Here is a 19,233-nt window from a genome sequence, read left to right as displayed (position 1 = left end):
CATTAAAAAGTAAAGTACCTGTCCATTCGCATTCTCTCTTGGAGGGGCAAGACACAGGTAAACGGAATGAGACCTGTTGGAACGAACAGGTCTCCTTTAGGCCAAAAAATTCGCTTGTTCTGAAGTGGGCAGTTAGCCAAACACTGCTTTCATAACCTAGTACATACGCAAGTGCAGCCTTCGGCCAAACAGCATTTAGTTTGGACAGTGGTGGTGTCTAGTGGCAGGGCACATGGAACAACAGCGCTCAAGGCCCCTGCGTTTCGGCCTTAGACAAATGTGTTCAACCTTCACATGCGAAGGTAAGAACTGCGAATTTAAGTGTATAATGTGCTGTAACTGCTGCTGTGCGAAGCAGCGGATCCCCCAAACTTCCGTGTCATATTCATAAAGCAGATGCCGCTAACGAGGACGGCACCCAATGCTTCTGTTGTAGGCTGGATACAATATTGGAATATTTGGGGCAGCAGCGTATGAAAAATTATATTTACATTCAGAGATACTAACAAGGATGCAGTGAGGGGTAGTGCGGGACCGTGATCTGGGGCTTGGCGTTAGGAGTAACAAAAGGGAACACTGGCTAATTCAGAGAGGCAGCAACAAACAGGTTAGGTGAGGACATGGTTTATTTTTAATGCAGTGCCTTCAACAGCAAGCTTGCGAAGGTTGCCACAGTGTGTCCCAGCTCTGGCACATGCATGACACACCGATTTACATACTGCACCATTTGCAGAACCAGTCTAAACCGGCATCAACTAAACACTTCGCACAGAGCTTGAGACTTACCGGCTCCCTCAACCTGCAACAGCTGTGCTACTCGGAAGCCGTGCGAAACTTCAGCCACCATCCTTCGCCGTGTCAGAGAGCGACGTGGAACATTCTCATGGATGCCCGAGCATGGTAGCTATCTGCGTGTTGTGCATCTGCTACGCGGGCGCTGTAAACACTAGTGGAGCGTCTGAGTAAAGCCAGTAAAAAGAAATTTTTCCACTTGCATTTTTCCACGTTCCAATAATGGAAACGTAGGACTGCGCCCCACTCATTGTGCTGATTGAGAGGACTGCTCCGTGCAAGTTGCCTTTCAAGCTCAGCACCTAAAGCGCCTTTTTATGTATACTGCCTCTAATCACCTAGATATTGCTTGCGTAGGCCGCGAGCCCATCGGACCCTTCCCTAATCGCCATCTGTCGACCCCCCGAACCCCCGCTTGGCGGCTCACCGTCCGCACTAACTGGCCGCGATCCGGTTGCACGGACTACGGAGCTTCGAGCCAAGGGAATACTTCCTTACCTTCTACTCTGGAGTCTTTAGCATTATTGGCGTAGTGCACTCGAGCGTAGTAATAATTCCTTGCCTTCTACTTTGGAGTCTGGAGCCTTTAACACCAGTTGGCATGGCGTTTTTGACTGTGGTTAGCACCGAAGCATCGAGCTGGATCCAGCTTCGCGACGCACGAAGGACGCTCTGCTCTCTATTTTGTCTCGCCTTTCTACACACTGGTTGCCCGACTCTTCCAGGCCCTGAAGCTTCTAAGCCACCAAATGCTGAGGCACAGAATAACAAACCCTTGGGGTCCAAGAGCCGCGGCACCGTCCGCAATCCGTCGCCTGGGTAGTCTAGTTCCACGTTAAACCCCGTTATCATAGTCCTTCGGGATCAAGTAGCCCTTTCTAGGTCATGATATTAGACGAAAATATCTAGCCCCCCAGTATTGCTGTGGCACTTTTGTCTACTCCCAATCTGTCGATGAAGCTGCACAGTCTCGCTCTGGTACGCCTCCGCCAAGCAGCGGGGCATCCTGTTCAAGAAGTGCGTCGGCGGCAGAAGGCCTTTATTTTATCCTATTTTAAGTAGCTGAAGTACGGCTTAAGAACTTCCCGCACCTGATGCAGAGCATTCGTACATACGGTGTTTGTGTAGTGCCAGCACTATACGACCCACCGAGAGAGTTAAAGTGGTGTATAGTTACGACATTAACCGTAATAGTTTTTCACAAAATAGAGTGTTCACCTGTAAGAATATCGGTTTAACTAATTAACGAGGTCGCCCAAAAGGGGGCCAACACAGTACGCGTTCACTGTACAGAGCTAGTGGAATAAAATTTACTCTGTGCCACAATTTTTTCTTAGGTGGCGTTGTCCCCCGGGAAGCTTTCAGCTAGCAGATCACTGATTCGTTACCAAAAGATAGCGCACTTATCTACCAGATTAGGGCTAGAACTCGCTGGCAGTTAATGTAGTCATGCTACAGAGAAAACGTTTGTTCAAAAATCTCTGCGAAATTAGTAAGAATGCCTTGCGATCCTGCCAAGCAGCTGTGCTTCAGTGGTCGTAGCCCAGAATACCCTCCAGCACCCGCGTGTACCTTTCGTTTCATGTATCCATGAGTTTATTTCAAGGGCTTGATTTGCATGATTTCTGCCTTTAGAGAACAGCTGCTGAACGCACCTTTGGACCTTGGGGGTAATTTCTCTCCTTGCCATCCTTGCGCCTTCTTGGCCGGTTTTCTCTTCTCGACGGCGTAGAGCTCATACTGGTGTGCCTAGTAGGTTGTTATGTGCCTTATGCGACAGACAATCTTTCGATATTGCAAGAGCTCGCAAGTGACGGACATTACCACTGTTCTACTGGTCTCCTGGCACGTTTTTCTAGCGGTAATATTTGTTGCCAACCTCTGTTGTCAGTCTGTCTCTTGATCGTTCAGCTTGACCGAAGGCGGCGGTTAGCGAGCTAACCGCCGCCGTGGAAACCTATTCCACCAATTTTCAGCTGATGCTTCTAGCACTAACGTTTAGCGGAGTTATGGCTTTAGTTCCAGCTGAATTATTTGTCGGGTGCATCTTTCCAGGTAGACGTGGTGTCTGAGAGCAGTTGCAAATCTCCCCGTTTTTTAAATAGTTGCTTACTGCCTATGAGTCTTGAGTATCTGACTTGCACATCCGTAAGTCTTCTTCTGGCCTATCTGCTTTGGTTCTTTCCTCCACGCACAAATTTTTGATACGAGAGTCCGTGGTCAGACAAAACAGCATGTACAAAAGTAACGTTTCGTTGAGTTTTTTCCTGCCAGATGTTGTAGGTCCATTCGCCCAGATGAACCACGGCATTGCTTTGGTCAGCTGCCGTAGTAGTTTTGTTTAAGTGCAGATCCTGGCCCCAGACAGTTTCTGTGGGAGTCAAAAGTTTGCTGTTACTGCCTAGCTTGACCTGGCTACGCACTTAGTGGGACATACAGAAGTCTTACTGGCTTTTTCCGCTCGTGGATCCACGTTATCCTCAGCGATTGAGAACTCCAAAGACTCATTGGTTCATGCCATAAAACACTGGAGTTCTAGCTGCCCTCTCCTCAATGTACAGTATTGTTGTGATATTCCGTAAGGTAGGGTTTCTTGACTTTGTTGCCTCTGCAACAGCAGCGTCTGCTGCTCCCTGGAAATTTCTCACTTGTGAGCTCCATTTATGAGCATACTCTTCATTACAAAGTGGCAACACAGGGAAAACCGACTAGTCCCTTCCTTTAGTAAGCGGTAGGACTTAATAACAAACTCTGCTGGAGAATCCTGCTGCACGCTTTGCGAGGTGGCTAATGGCTTGGATGCTTTTGCCGCTGCCAGGACAGGTCCGAGATGCAATATGAATTCGTTGACCAGAGCGAATAATTGAGTCACTATTTACCTATCAAAATCGCCTGCATTCTTAGTTAGCGATGTAGCTCACGATACGCTGTAGACCGCAACAATCACGATTTGGGCCAGCCGCACAGGAAGTCCAAAGCGCGCTTGGGACAACTTCCACATTGATAAAATCAAACCAGTTGGACAATTTGAAAGTAGTTGATCACAATCTCAAGATGCGGATAAGTTTCACAATCATGCAGTGATCAATGAACGCTTATTCGTTCCATCGCAAGAACGCAGGCAGCCGCCCTCCTAGAGGATCAGAATCTGTTAACCAGCTGTTAAATTTCTGCATCTGTACCCTTGCCAAGGGTTTATTACGCGTCTCTTTTTTCTTTTCACACGTTCTTGTATTGTTTTTAGTTCGTGAATTAGTGTAGCATTCTTGGTTAAAAGCCAGTACACCAGAGACTCTCCCTCATAGGTTCACCCACTGATGAATTGATTCTTCACAAAGAACGCTGCTCCAGCGTATGAACTAAAGTCATTACAAGCAGGTGCGAACAGGGGAAACTAATCCATTTAAAACTATTAGTATAGCAATGGATGCAAACTTTATAGAGATGAGTGATGGATTCCAGTGCGTGTGGTGATTTTGTTTCTTCTCTCACCGGGAAACCCTGAAAATTCGTCGATCACATTCTATTCCCTTGGCATGTGTGGAGAAAATACGGTATGTTATCGATCATATTACTGCTTGAAAACGCTTGTGGAGGGAAAAAGAAACTCGGAAATTTAGCGGACAGAGGCTAGTGCATCCTGTGGGCTGAATACTGGTGCCAACATAAGCCGACAACTATCACCCAGAGGTGGCAAAGCTATTAGAGACGCGAAAACCGCATTTTTTGTGCAGTTCACTGCAGAGCCAAACGCCTGCATTGAGTAAGAGCTCAAGCCGTTGTTGGTCTCAAAAGGAGGTTTGCCGATGTCATTTCTGTGCTACGAGTGACTGCATCCACTTGGGCATATAGTTCGTTGGGCTTGACTCAGAATTGAGGAAAATCTGACCGAGCGGCTCTCCTGTGCGATTGCACTCAATATTTTTATTAAAGGAGTACGATGGACTGAAGAGAAAGCGTTTTCTTATTATCTGGGTGGTCATGGATGGTTCCAGAACTGGCTCTCAGCTGTGCATGACAGGCATTGGCCTGTCTTTTCATTTATGCCTGGAAAGCCAGCTGAGCCTTGTAAAGATAATACCAAGTTCTAGACAGCTCCAAGATGAATTCTGTCACTTCTTACCGGTGAATAACAGCTACAGCCAACTCATTTATGGAGGGAGCTGGGCTTTCCCCATGAGCCGTTCTAATCCAAATGAGCGGACAGCTCTTACGGTGTGCCTTTGGCGTGTGCCTTGTAAAAAAGCAAAATGAAATACCAAACTGGAGCAGAGTGTCCGAAGTGAGACTCTTAAACAAATTCCAAAGCGCCGAACATTTTCAGATTTTCTTATCTGCAGCATCTCCAGCGGTTCCCCCACTAGTGGAATTGCAAGTTTGGACCACCGTGTAATGCCGACGAATTAGGTGAATACTGCAATGCGAGCGCTAGCTTATTTGCAGCGCAACGCAGTTTTTATCACCCCAGCGTCGGCTGCGCTTGTTTGGTGTATGAGAATGATCAGGATGTCTTCTTGACCTTTTAAAGCGTCATAACAATCCCCCTGCTTTATTTATTAAGCGAACGCCAATTTTGACAGATTTATGCCAGGATTTGCCTGTTCATAAGCCATAGTGAAAAATTAGTCTGACAGGTGGCACATGGCCTTTGAACCCTTGGGCCATATCTTTCTCCTCTGGCACGCTTTCTCCGCGGAAACGTCGTATAATATAAATAAACCAACAACTTTCGCTGTAGCGTAAAGTATTGGACAGTAACACGCAATAGAAATTTCCGAGCGAGTTCGTGATCGGCGGAAGTCCAGAGAGTACCGCACTGTCAAACCCTGCTGCTGGCCAATACAGTTTAGCTGTTCCGCCTGCCTACAAACACTAGAAGTGAGCTCGCTATGTGCGGCTTTACTTTTTTTTATTGTTATTTAGTTATCGGGGCTACATTCGTTCACTAGTTAGGGCTGCATGCTGCAGCATGTAATGTAAGCGGCTAGTGTTGCTGCGCTGCGTTTCATGCACAGGCTTCATAATCACAGTTTGTTTTGCCTTCAACATTTTGTGACATTTATTTAGAGTGCTTGGGGAGATTGTTTTAGCCATTATTTTTTGTGCAAACCTTCTAATCGCCTCGAGTCCCGTTTTGCATTCTTGTTGCAGGCGATATCCACAATGGCTTACATCCCGTGTATTTTGAGCTTTTTCTTGGTGGCTTTCGCCACTTATAACCCTCAAGCCGTTGCTTCACCGTTGATCCTGCCTTTGGAGCCGGAGGTAACCCCCACTCTGCAAATCTACGCCCAGCGAACGGTACAAGAGGGCCCGGCAGCAGCAGAAGCGGACCAGCAGCAGCAGCAGCAGCAGGAGGAGCAGCAGCAAGAGCAGCTGCAAGAAACATTTGTTTCCCATGAGGCGGTTGTCAGGGAAGAGAACGAGGAGGGAGCTTGCAGCACACCTACGAGTTCTTGAGGGGAAACAGCGGAAAACGGATCATATCTAGACTGGCATTTACTTGTGGCTGGCGGCGTTTTCGGCATCGATGGTCTACAGAGAGTGATTCAGGATTGTTTTCCTTTTTCTTTTTCGGACCCGGCAGTATTTTGGAAATTGACGCTGCCGGCACCAAACATGTTTGTTTCCATGAGTGCATTTGCAAAGCACACATGCGTTCAGTTCGTCGGGCTCTTGATGTTTTGTGGGATTGCAAGAGATAATTGCGGAGGTTAGAAGACAACGGTATACAGCTTGGTATCACTATGATATTTTGGTTTATTGGATTCCATATTTCACAATGGTAAATTGCAGTGCAGTCACTGCCAATGGAGGCACGGGAAAGACGCGCCGCACCCGGAGGGATGCATAAGACTTATGCTCTCCCCTTTATGGTTTTGTTTTTCTGTTTAAATATGTGTTATATACATCTAAATGCACATAATTTCTAAGTGTGCTGTTTTTTTTGGCAACGCCGTGCACGGAATTGGGCCAGTTGACTCTTGCTTCCTCCGTCGCACACAAAAGATGGAAGCGCGAATAGTGTTTCCTCCACCATTCGGGATATTTGCACATCTTTCGACTTCATCTATATCTGCTATTTACGAATTTTTAAGAGCTTCAGTTGGTCGCTGTGTGCCCGACTACCGCGTTGAGTACTGCTCTACAAATGGTACATGTGAACTTCAAGCCAGTGTAGTTGTACCATTCCTGGAAGCTGTTTAGCAGGCCGGATGTTGAGTGCGGTTCAATGTCGACAAAATGGCAGCGCATCAGGCGAACATGCAACTCAGTTGAACATGGACGCAACTCAGTTGAATATAAATGAAAGAAAGAAACAGACCGATGTAGTTTTCGGCGGCTCTGCAGTGAAAAACATTAGCTGCGTTCGCTTCTCCTGGCCGTAGCGGCAGCCGCATGCTATGTAACTGCTAGGTAGTCTATCCACTCCTCTTGGCAGATAGTGGCGCCCATAAAGAGTGGAAGCTACAGCCTGGAGTAAGTTTAACCAGTGAAAGCTCTAATACTCCCCGTTTTAAGTGACTCCCGAGACTCTTGGAAGCAGGCTGTTCGCTCATGAGCACCCCGGTTTTGTCATTTCAAATGGGCGCGACTTACGAGACTCTTGGCAGCAGGCTGTTCGCTCACGGGCGCCCCAGTTTTGTCATTTCAAATGGGCGAAGTGAAAGGATTTAAGGCACGATGTCTGAGGATCTCGTGACAAGAAAACGCGATGCTTAAAGCCGCGTGCGCATATAGCACAGCGCAGTATAGCCAGCGAACGTGGAATCGATATTGATTTGGTGGTCACTGGAGATGGCTTCTATACTTCTCCTCAGCTACATGCTTTCAATGCACTGTCACAGTAAAATCTGGTCAGTAAGGTCTTGGCTTCTTCTTTCCCTTCAGTTTTCTACATGATGCCCAACCTAACCAGCTCCTACTTTGCGCCTTGACACGGTGGAGTTTATGGGCTGGAATCCGGCGCCCAACTCCAAAACTTCGACTTAGATTTGTTTGAAATACGACATTAAGTAAAACTGCTTTAAAAAATGGACAGTGGTGTAAATGGACGGTGAAGAAGATGAGCTGGCCCACAGATCGATTGTACGAACGAAATTTCGTCCTTGTGCAGTGCAGCGTACGGGTTATTTTTGCTCTTCAAGGGGACTGATAGGCATTAATGACTGCAGTGTTGTGTTTCCTGCTTGAATTTGTAATAGTGTTGCTCTCTTGTCCCTCAGATCGCCCACCTGGCCGCACGCCTTGAAAGCGCTTCCAGCACAGTGGGTGCGGTGAAGAGTGTTCCGGTGTTGCTTTCTTTTTCATCTTCCTTTCAAATCTTTCAATATATCTCTGTCATTATTCTTTGCATTTATATCTTTACTACTGCTGAACCTTGACCTAATCATGGCGGGATTTTGGTTCCTGGCTCTCGCCAGCACCCTGTTGTTGCCGAAGGTGTCTTCAAGCTCGGAAGATGATTCTATCGGTAGGTTTCGGAGCTGTATGAAGTATTTCAGGGCCTAATCAACAGCTGGAAACAAGTTCTAAGAAAGCCACACAAGACAATGAGCCTTAATTCCCAGACTTGCCTTACGTTTGTGCTGCGGCTCTCTAGAGGTTGTTGACTGCATGAGTGAGCTCAATAAAGTGCGAGAGAGTGTGGGCCTCCCCAAATTTAGTACATTTAAGGATAGAACCCCAAACTATGGGGACGAAGAAGCGAATGACGACGTGGCCCTCTGCAGCGCCCTTGAAAAAGTACGGTTGTCTTTGGACGTATGATGAGCATTCACAGCATTATATAAGTAGCTATGCATGCATTAAATTTGTATGTTGTAGTACTATGCCGCAAACACCTTAATAGCCTCGAAATGCGCTTACAGACGGCGTAGATGCTGACTTAGAAATGTCGAGGTAAGCGCAGCCGGTAGCCTCTATGTGGCCGAGTCTTGAGCTTCCGGCAGCAACTTCTGCTACTTCTTCTCTACCTTTCTGCAGGGAGGTGATCCCCATGTATCGATGCCAACTCTCGGAGTGAGTCTGGCGGCAATGGTGCAGGAGGGGGAAACGCGGGATTGTGCGGCGGCCGTGCGGTACTGGAAAGATGTGTATTCGCAGTTCGGATCTTCCTTGCCTCCTCCCTACGAGGTAGGAGTTAAACCTTATGACGACTGGCGCACAGTTTCCTTCATGGCGCTCTTCACCACGCAGGATGACCCAGCAGCCACTTGCGTAAATATCAAGTGCCCACCGCGGCCATCCAACGAGGAAGAGCCAACAGGTCCTGGTGTTAGCGGCCCGCCTACAACCATGCGAAATCCCTCGCAAGACGGGGAAGGCAAAAGCAGGGTACAGGCTTCAAGTCCAGCAGCACAAACGAGACGCCTGGCTGCACAGTTCAGAGCTCTTCTGTGCATAATTGATCCGGTTGCCTTGACTCAGGGAAAGGCGCCATTCACGTGAGTTTCTAATGCGCGGGAATTCTGTAAATGCTTGCAGTAGCGGTTGCTGATATGTAGAGTTGTCGGGACCGTTGTTACCACAGATCAAATTTGCCACATTAGCTTGATTACCAGGAGTGGTACTTTGGTGCATGCAGTGGCTGCCAGCAACTAATGTTTGCCACTGTTGTTGTTCTTTGCGGTTGATTTACAGGGAGAGCCAGTGGGCCAAGATACGTCAAGTGCTACAGAGCTCATCACCAGTGGTTTCGCCAACATTTATTACCTTGGCAGCTGCTTTGCTTGGTATATCGCTGATATAGTTTGAAAACTTAGCCATTGATCAGGGCCTTACAATGTGAAGACTGAACTGATGTGGCGGGGGTTTTAGTTTGATTTGCGAAACAGCTCAATGCGCTTGTTGAAATCTGTCTTGGGGAGGACGCCAGGCCTTCCCTGATGGCATTGTCTGGTTATTTTTACCTAGCGCATCGGAATGGGTTGATTTTGTTGAATGAGGTGATGTCGTTGAGTGGGATGGTTAGCATGAAGTAGCATAAGTGCTCGTGTTGACAACTGCATTCCTAAAGCATGTCACTGTTGAGTATTCACCACTGGGTGACGTGACAGCCTTGGCTTCGCGAGTGCTTTTGCTAAGCACGTTACATCTTTCGCGAGGCCTTCTTAGCACAGATGATGCCTACGCATACCGCATTTATTACACAACACACGGGAGAACTGGAAGCTGATCTTGGGTCTGGACGGACAAAGCACACGGCCAAGCAAAATTTGCACCAGAAGGACACCAAGTATAATGGCAGAGGGATACTCTTCAGCAAAAAGTGCAAAACAGCTGCTGAGATGTGTCGTACTGCGTTATTACACCCTACTATATGCGGCGTTCAGCTTGCTATGAACAGTAGGATACCAGATTTACTAGACCGTGTTTCCGGTGCAGACAGGTATTCTCGGCGCCAGTCATTCGTGTTTTGCGTAATGCAACAAAGGCGTGGAGGGCTTTACACTTTGTACAGTCGAAAGCATTCAACAGCTTATTCTCTTCAGGGTGGGAAAGGCCGAGAGACGATTCAGTGCTTCCTCTTATCCTTCCCGGACTTTGTCTTCATTGTCTTTTGCTGACATTTTTATATCAAGAGGCACGCGGTGGAACGGCATATTTCAGTTCCCTTGCTCCTGTAAGCAACCTTCCGTCATACTGTGAAGAGTTGAGCACACCAGATCGGTAGTGGTACTTACTTTTGGGTAGCGCGCGAGGCATTCAGTCTTATCCATCCCCGTATCAGTAAGCGAGTCGCTGTAGAGCCTGCAAAGAGTAGGGTTCTGAACTCGCGATTTGGAGATTCTCAGATTAGTGTGGAAGTAATATAACCCAGCGCACAGAATGGTGAGGAGTCCCGCGGCCCAAGTGCCCTTCGCCTTCTAGACTGCTCCTAGTATTCTGTAATGCAATCCATGCAATGCGGGCTAGCAGTAACATGCGTCACATGTTCCATTCCCAGCAAACACCGGATGATGCTGACTGCAGCGTCTCCAATTCTAGATCCCTTCGGCACCCGTTGGTGCGAACGGCCCGTTCTCATGAATGAATTAAGTACTAGTGACGCTGATCTGAGCTGTACTGGAAGTGGTGTGCTCACAAATAGCATGGACTGCCGCATCTAAAAGCAAAGCACTGAACAGTGCACGCTTACGCCAAAATTCAATTTCTTTTGCAGAAGAAACCAACTGCATGGCCCTCTCGGCTAGAAGGCCGTAATAACGCCCCTAAGCTACTACTTCACACTAATGAAATGCAACGTTACAGAAAATTGAGAGGTCGGGCGAGGGCAGTGGGCCAGCCTTGCCTCGCTCTACTCACTGGGTCATAGACCGTAATAGCTCGCGGCCTAATTGATCTACTTGGTGTAGGATGGACCCTTCTCCAAACAGCCAGCTAAAGAGAGGGTCCTCTCCAGCACCTTCTTAACAGCGTGCTCCAGCTTCCGCGTGGGAACAGCTGCCCTGGACGGAATAGGCCCCGTCGTTGTGTGTTTCGTGACCTTTGGGCATTGTAGGTTTCCATGGTGTGCTGTCTCCCCCTGGCTCTACATCTCTGGGCAAAGGGTCTCTAACTCCTTCGTGCGTCCTTTGGTATATCCATGAACAATATGCTTCCATTCGACGACGGTGAAAATACGCAAAAAGTCACAGAGTTCACGTCTTGATGTCAACAACCGGTAGGCACACACCAGTAACAGATGCCCAACCATGCAAACAAAAGAACAAATAAAGAAACGAACATATATAAAAGCAGACAAAATGAGCAAACAAGAACAAGTAAACGAACACAGCAGAAAAGCACGTACGCAAAGCAGCAAGCCAACACGCACATCAGGAAAAAAAGCAAGAGATTTGACGGAGAAAACAAGCACGCACAACAAAGAGACAGAGTCCACGCCGCACATCAGCCACTGCATATGAGTGCTGCCCCTTGGCGCGTGTACTGCTGAATCTGTAGCTTGGTCCTCCACCAAAATTCTTACATCCCTCCCCATTAAAGGCATTAATTATTTGATGTCGTTGCGGTTAAGACAAAATCAGAGAAAAACGAGTCCTCGCCCCGACCGGCCAATCCCGAGCCATCCTCTACAGCAGCGAAGCTGAAGTAGCTGCACGTGCTGCAGCGTCTGCTCTGCTCAGCGTCGCTTGAGCAGCAGCAGCCAGAGTTGCGGAAATCGTTATTCACTTCCTCTGTGCATTGCTGCGCGTGCGTGCAGCAGCTGCTGCTCCTGCCCTTCGCGGCTACGCCCTCTTGTGTTGACCAAATATAACGCTGCAAGGGCAATATAAAAAATTGTAAAATAGTACGATGCGTTAGTGTACAGCGGGCGCTGAGAAGTATGGACGGGGTGGCGTGGGCGCGAGCGGGTTCGCACAGAGCACAGTTTACTTGTCCAGATATTTGGTATCTAGGCCCAGCTGCGTCATGACGGCTCTGTAGTGGTCCATATTTCTCATGAGGAGCCCCTCAAGAGGCCCTAGTAGCCTCTTGAAGCTCCTTCTGTCCATGTAAGCCACCTTGCAGTCCGTCTTGGCGGTGACTGTTGCTGCTCTAGGTTGGTTTTTGAGGAGTGCGAGCTCGCCAAAGTAGGAGCCCCTGCTGTACTTCATCACTACCTTCCCCCCTTTCACCGCTTCAGCCTCGCCATCTAGTAGCAAATAAAATGTGTCGCCGGCCTCACCCTCGCGTATGATTGTGTCCCCGGCATGATATAACTGCGACTTGAGCGCATCCGCGACCTTGCTGCGCTCGTAGGCATCCACGTCCTTCAACAGTTCCACCTGACACAAATTTAACGAGCACGGCAAACACTGCACACAGTGGAAAATATAAAAACGATGGTCACGGAAAGATAAAGGGAAGCACAAAGCGTAACATAAAGTAGACATGAAACAAGCAGTCAGTTCTGTTCCACATGCAACATTACAAATAATAGGAGTACGTGGAATATGCAAGCGAGCGACAATATGCAAAATCTGGCGTAAACGCGCACGATTACAAACAAGTACCAACACAGAAGGCCGACGCTGAGCATAAAAGAATGCAGACAAGTGAAACGGAGACGCAATTATGGACATAAACATCAAAAGCGCATAAACATCGATATATCAGCGCAGGCATTACCCTTCAGTCTATGCCAGATGACACAGAACAACAAAAATACAAAATCATCCGAACAAACAAGTGAAACAGAGCCAAACGAAACAAACCCAAACACGGCACGAAAGCCCGAAATATGCGGCTCTCGGATGTTAAATGAAGACGCTGTGGGACGCAAATGCGGCACGGGTTGCTAGACAACAAGTTGTGCGACGGATGGCGGTTGCGAGTTCAGCGTTTAAGGCTTTACGGCTTTGCCTTCGTGAAATAGATGGCAGCCAATAGGCTGATGGACGTTAGGGCAAAATGTTAAATAGAGAAATAACAGGCTAGGCCACAACTATCTACAGTAAAGAATTTGTGTGCGCAAACAAGAGTACAGCAAGGAAGGCTTACCTCCTTCAGGCTCTCCTCATACATTTCCCTCTTCTTAGCTGCTGCGTCCCTGACAATGTGAGTGAACGTTTGTCTGTCAAGGGACCAGAGCTTGAGGTCCGTTGCAGCTACGACAGTTGCTGCTCTCGGTGCGTTGTACATGAGAGCCAGCTCTCCGACAGTGTCTCCTGGCTTCATCGTGTTCACTTTAAGGGTTTCTTTTTCATTTGTTCCCTCTTTTGTAACCTCTTTGAATACATCCGCCTCCCCAGACTCTATTAAATATAATTTGTCACCATCAGCGCCCTGCTTAATCAGTGTCTCACCCTTCTTGACAACCACCTCCTCAAACGCATTTAACACCACGTCAATCTCCTCCACATCCAAAGACTGCGTACAAAAGCAGCAAACATTGAGTCCTAAACAATGGACACTAAACAAGAGCCTTCAAGCATCAAACCCCGCATGTCAGGATTCAAAAGTGAGATACTTGAAGCTTGACTAAAACCTGAAAACTGTTTCCCTATGCCGTAGACCGTAATGACTACAAACTTGACCATGACCGCCAATTCTGTAACAATATGTAAAAAGCCTAAACCGTGATCCCTACAGAACGGAAAACGGGATTGCATAACTCACGCTAAACAAGAAAGAGTTGTCCAGAATCTCCTGAATTCGCTCTTTCACCTCTGGGGTCTTTGGATGGACCTGTTCACAGACCACGCGCCGCAGCCAGCATCGACAGGAATAGCAATGTCACACAAGGAGCCAAGAAAACAAAACTAGGAGTGAGCCAAAAATCGATGACGCCTCTAAGGAACCATATTCCGGAAGTCTGCCCAACGACAAATTGAGCCCTGAAACCCTAGGATATTTGCCCTAAACCCTTACGGGAGCGACAAAGTTGGTCTTCTTGTTCCACTCCCCATAGGCCTCGGCGCTGACGGACTGCCTGTTTTTTGCTTGCGCCTTTGCACTCGGCTGCAGCGATAACGAACTCAACTGCACTTTGTCTGTTGCTTGGAAACACGAGGACAACCACTAAAACCATAACTACAGGCTGACAATTGCTACCCTACGAACACCATAGGTAGCTTGGGCTTCTTATAACGTACGTGTTGACTTGTTCTATCTATTCCTAGAGTAACGCGTGATGACTCATACCCCGTGCTGATGCTTCTGCTGTTGCTTCTGCTGCTGCTGCCACCAGTAAAAATGAGAGTGATATTATGCGTAGTGGTATAATTCGTGTAGGTGTTCTAGTTGATTACTGCTACAGCAGAGGCCGCTGGCAGCAACTGCTGTTGCTGCTCACCACGGGAAGATCGTCTACGACGTCGTCGTCGCCTTCGTTGCTGTCCAAATCGTCCTCGGTCACTGTGAAAAGCAGTAACACAAGTAATTGCAGCAAGGCCGAAAACGCATGGCTGCTGGCAATGGCTGCGACAGTTCAAGTAGCCGCTCCCTGCTCCGGCAGTGTTTAAGAACCCTCAAACTGAAGAAGAAGTTACACTTGCTGTGACAGCAGCAAAATAAGGAGCAGCAGGAGCAGCTGTCACAACAGCAATCGCAGCGACTGAGAGAGAAACCGCACGTGCGGCAACAGCAGCGTCAGAAACAGCAGCACAACAGCAGTCAGAACGGCTGCAACGACAAAAGGAGCAACAACTGCATCAGCAGCAATAGCTGCACAGCTAGTAGCAAGCGCAAAGCAGCAGCGACCGCGACACATGTAGCAGCAGCCGCAAAGCAGCAGCAGAGCAGCAGCAGCAGCTAGTTAGTCCTTTCTATATCTCCCTCCCGCCCGCCGCCAACTCCAACAAAAACAAGACCACAGAAAAAACGGGAAAAAACAGGAAATCATAGGCCGCATGCACCACTTGGGGTAGAATCGCCCACAGACCGGAGACCGTCTGTGCGTCACTGTGCCTCAGGACGAGCAGCGGCAGCACGAGAAGCACGTGCATCAGCAGCAGAAGCAGCAGCTGCAGCTGCAGCAACGCACCTTGCTGCAGCGCTTTGGCCTTCTCCGGCTGGCCCTCCGCCGCCGACCGGCCACCGGGCCTTCCCCGACTAAAGAGGCGAGAGGAACAAACATAAACGTTAATACACGTAAACACTGTGTAAATGCATTTATGGACAAGTATACGTATAAAGTCAAAAAAACGTCTGAATCCAAATACAAGTACATGCATTCATCTGCACTGACGGAAATGCACACAAGCGCGGTGAAATGCGAAAATAAACGAGCACATGCACTTATAATGCATACGCGTATGCACGTGCAAGTGCTGTGACAAATATATACTCAAACAAGACACTGACATGATCAACTGAAACGACCATACACGAACAGATATGTACATATGTGCAGAAGTAAGCACAAGTGTAGCGGTGGACGGCGGGACACCAAGTAATGATAAAAAAAGACCCAAACAAGTGTAGTGCGCTAAAAGACCCACAAGGCCACGATTAGGTTTGAGAACAACGTTGATGCGAGCAGCAGCAGCAGTGGAGCTGCGGAAGAGCCGCATAAATTAAGCACCAGCGGCAGCCATCGAATAGCCCTCACGGTGTGAAAGCGCAAAGCACTGGTCTATGCACTTGTACTATGAGTGCTACTGCCGCAGGGGCAACAGAAGCAGCAGGAAGCGGCAAAGGCGGTATGCACGCGTGTAGAAGCAACAAGCCTTAGGACGGTGAATATATCATAATGTGGATCAACAGCTGTATGCACATCTGAAATGAGCGCAGTGCAGCCGTCTGCGCCAAAGAACAGCCAGCAAACTATCATACGCGAGTGCTCTGTGTATCCACAGACGAAAGCAAACGCATAGCAACATGTGCGGGTGCAGATACATACATCTGTGGAGACAAAAGCACTGCAGCTAGACGTGCGCAGACCTGAATTATGCTTGTGCACATACTGACATGAACATGAACATGAACAAATGCATCCACATGGATGAAGAGTGCCCACAACTGACACAGGCAATGTGCGTTTGTGCAAACATATGCACCAGCATGCTCCCATCAAAAGCAAACACCATAAGGAACACAAATATGAGCTAGCGTATGTATTTATCCAAACAACTATGAACAAAGAGGCATGCAGGGAAACACACCAATGTGCTTAAGCGAGTACGGACGCACAAGGTGAGCACAGAACTACACCTGCCGTCCCCAATTTCTCACAGAGAAATAAGATGAAGAAACACTTAAACATAACGGGCAAAAGAAACAACCTACAGAGAATGCAGCACGGAAAATGAGTGATCAAAGCATGCACACAGAACTCTTGGACGGAAGCGGCGGCGGGCAGGTTCCAACCCCTAAACCCCAAAACCTGAACCCCAACCCCCCAAGCGCTCACACTGCACAACAGAGGTGGGGGCAGTTGCCTCCGCGTCATCGGCCTTGAGCCATCGCTGTGGCCTTTCGCTGTTGTTGGAATATCCCACAGTAAATAGGGGCACAACTAAGTATCAGTGTACAAAGTGGCAAGCGTGCGTTGACACAACTGAACTAGGGTACGTACGGTAATACACAAAAGCAGATATGCATGGTGGACGAAATTAGCAAGTAACCACGTGAACCTTCCGTAGGTCACCAAGCAACATCAAGCTCAGCGCGGGCCCACGGTAGGGCGAAGGGGCGAACTGCGGCAGCGCCTGCGGCCATGTCAGCAGCAGAAACAGCAACAACAAAAGCTCACCACTCGCAGACGTTGCCCATTGTGTTGATGGGATTGTAACCAAGCCCTCAGGTTCTGCGCAAACGCAGCAACACGTAGGTAGCGCAGTTCTGCTGACTCTGCTATTGCCGTTACTGCGGCAGCAGCTGCTGCTGCAGATCCTTGCACTTGATGCCTCAAGCAGCAGCGCAGCATAAGCAGCAGAGTGCACGTTCTTTCTGAAGCTGTTACTGCTGACGCCCGTGTCTTCTGCTGCAGTTTCTAATGCGGTTGCTGCTCCTGATGCTGCTGCTGATGCTACGGCGCCACTTCGAGAACACCACTTCACGAACACAAGCAGCTAGTGCAGTGTGACTGGAGATCAGTGTGCGTGGACGACTTTTTGTAGCTGCAGTTTCTTCTGCTGTTGTTGCTGTGCACGGCTTAACAACCAGCACAGTGGCCGCCGGAACTGCTGTTGGAGCGCTTGCTGCTGTCGCCTAGAAGCATGTTCGTGCCAGCTATAGTATTCATTGCAAGAAGAAGCAGAAGAGGTCGCTGGAGCAGCAGCAACAGTCAGCAGCAATCAGCAACAACAGCCACCATTGCCTTCCTCACCTAGAAACGGCGGCAGCAGCTCGAGAAGCAGCTAAGTCTAAGTTGCTGCAGCAGTAGCAATTACTAGGAAAAAGAATTTTGGGATCTCAAGATATCAGAGTGCATATGTAGGAGGCGCCGCCGCAGCAGCCGCTCCCGCCGTGACAGTAGCAGCAGCAGCTGCAGCGGCTACTGCTGTCGCAAGGCAGTGAGTCGAAGAGGTGCAACTGCTCGTAGCATCCGTTCTATTTTCTCTATTTATGAAGTTCCACCCCTAAATATTAAGATTTGGATTGTAAAAATGGGATAAGGTCGGACGCTTGTGGAGCGTTCATATAGCAGGAGCCGCTGCTCCGTTCAGCTGCTGCAATGGCACACAAGCCAGTGGTACAGACACGACCGCTATGCAACTGCAGGCACCCCAGTCAAACTTAGAGGAACAACTTAACATGTTAGCTCAACTTGTTGATTTAATCAGTCTATAGACTCCGCTGGAAGCACTTCCGGGGAGCGGGCTGGGGAAATTGCGCACCGGGATCTGGAGGCACGGCATCTTGCATGCAAATGGATGAAATTCGCACATTGTTTACTTTTCTCAGGAGGCTAAGCATAACTTCATGAGGTGAAACAAAATTCGAGTCAGTACATTCGAGTTGGACAGATATACAACAGGAGCCTGTGCTTCGTGTCACCACGGGAACGCAGCCTCACCCCCAACTAGCTGCAGCTAGCGGCAGCTAGCTGCAGCTAGCCGGGGTGAGTCTGCCGGCTGTAATGCAGCAGCGGCTACAGACAGCCACATGCCGTTGCAGTGGCAGCGCAGAGGTATCGTAACGAGCACTGGGAACCCAGCTACGTTCCTGAACTCCTGAGTGTGTAGCAATGCTGGCATCTGTGGCAGGGCTCAGTGACCTACGGCGTAACCCTAGGCAGGGGCAAGTAAATGCCACTCAATTGCCACTCAACTCAGCGGCCATCTTGGCCATTACGATTAAGGCTGCGAAGTGGACATATTTCCTGACAGTTCAGAGTCTATCTTCCAAGCCAAAAAGCAAAAAGGTATACTTGGCCGCTGTCAGCGCTGTTAGGTAACTACCTCACGCTTGGGGTGTACGAACACCGCAGACGCGAGGTAGCTTCTCTTATGGGACATGCAAGCCGCATATGTAGGTAAAAGGGAGGCTGACAGCGCCGCATGGCCAATTCTGGCTCAAGACATCTTGCCTTCAAGATCCCCCCAAGTTAAACCGCAACGGAATCGCACAGCCGGGGAAGCCGCCAGAGGAACCGACGTCCGCAGCACTTCGTGGACCCATTCCCTGAGCAGTAGCAGCAGCTGCATCTCCATATGAGCGCAATCAGATGCTCTCCCCCTGTTATGCTCGATGCTGCAGTACTTACTGCACTAGCTGTTGCAGCAGCTGCTTTAGTAGGAGTCACTACACCAGCAGACGCTGTTGGCCAGACTGCCGTAGCATCATGACATAAATGACATGTATCTTCGTGCGTGCTCACGTTTCAGTACGAGCCGAACACTGGGGGATTGTATATATTTATCAAAGACACTACGCCATACGTACAGTGTGTTGGACAACCCTGTGGCTTCTGCTTCTAGGAGGAAGCCATCTCGCAGCAGCAGCAGCGGAAGGCATCGAGGCTGCCTAAAGAGTGATGAGCAACACGGAGTCTGCCCTTGTTGCTGCTGT

At 48.8% G+C, this 19,233-nt stretch overlaps 3 protein-coding genes across 3 annotated transcripts; 2 read left to right on the top strand and 1 right to left on the bottom strand.

The window, feature by feature from the left end:
• Positions 1-5,955: 5,955 nt before the first annotated feature.
• Positions 5,956-6,252, top strand: ETH_00011950 (uncharacterized protein; the record flags this gene model as incomplete). Its single annotated transcript, XM_013375344.1, has 1 exon — positions 5,956-6,252. One exon carries the CDS (start codon positions 5,956-5,958, stop codon positions 6,250-6,252), a length of 297 nt encoding a protein of 98 aa, XP_013230798.1.
• Positions 6,253-8,184: 1,932 nt separating this feature from the next.
• Positions 8,185-9,544, top strand: ETH_00011945 (SAG family member; the record flags this gene model as incomplete). Its single annotated transcript, XM_013375343.1, has 4 exons — positions 8,185-8,266; positions 8,396-8,538; positions 8,779-9,239; positions 9,436-9,544. 4 exons carry the CDS (start codon positions 8,185-8,187, stop codon positions 9,542-9,544), a joined length of 795 nt encoding a protein of 264 aa, XP_013230797.1.
• A 2,623-nt stretch (positions 9,545-12,167) lies between these two features.
• On the bottom strand, positions 12,168-16,992 carry ETH_00011940 (CAMP-dependent protein kinase regulatory subunit, putative; the record flags this gene model as incomplete). The annotated part of the gene is made up of 7 exons (XM_013375342.1): positions 12,168-12,563; positions 13,279-13,647; positions 13,897-13,965; positions 14,149-14,238; positions 14,573-14,634; positions 15,263-15,330; positions 16,973-16,992. The coding sequence occupies 7 exons, from the start codon at positions 16,990-16,992 to the stop codon at positions 12,168-12,170; spliced, it is 1,074 nt and encodes a 357-aa protein (XP_013230796.1).
• Between the last annotated feature and the right edge of the window lie 2,241 nt (positions 16,993-19,233).

This window comes from Eimeria tenella, genomic scaffold, assembly GCF_000499545.2.
Source record: "Eimeria tenella Houghton genomic scaffold, Eth_scaff27, whole genome shotgun sequence".
Lineage (NCBI taxonomy): Eukaryota > Apicomplexa > Conoidasida > Eucoccidiorida > Eimeriidae > Eimeria > Eimeria tenella.
This window is presented reverse-complemented; position numbering and strand designations above follow the sequence as displayed.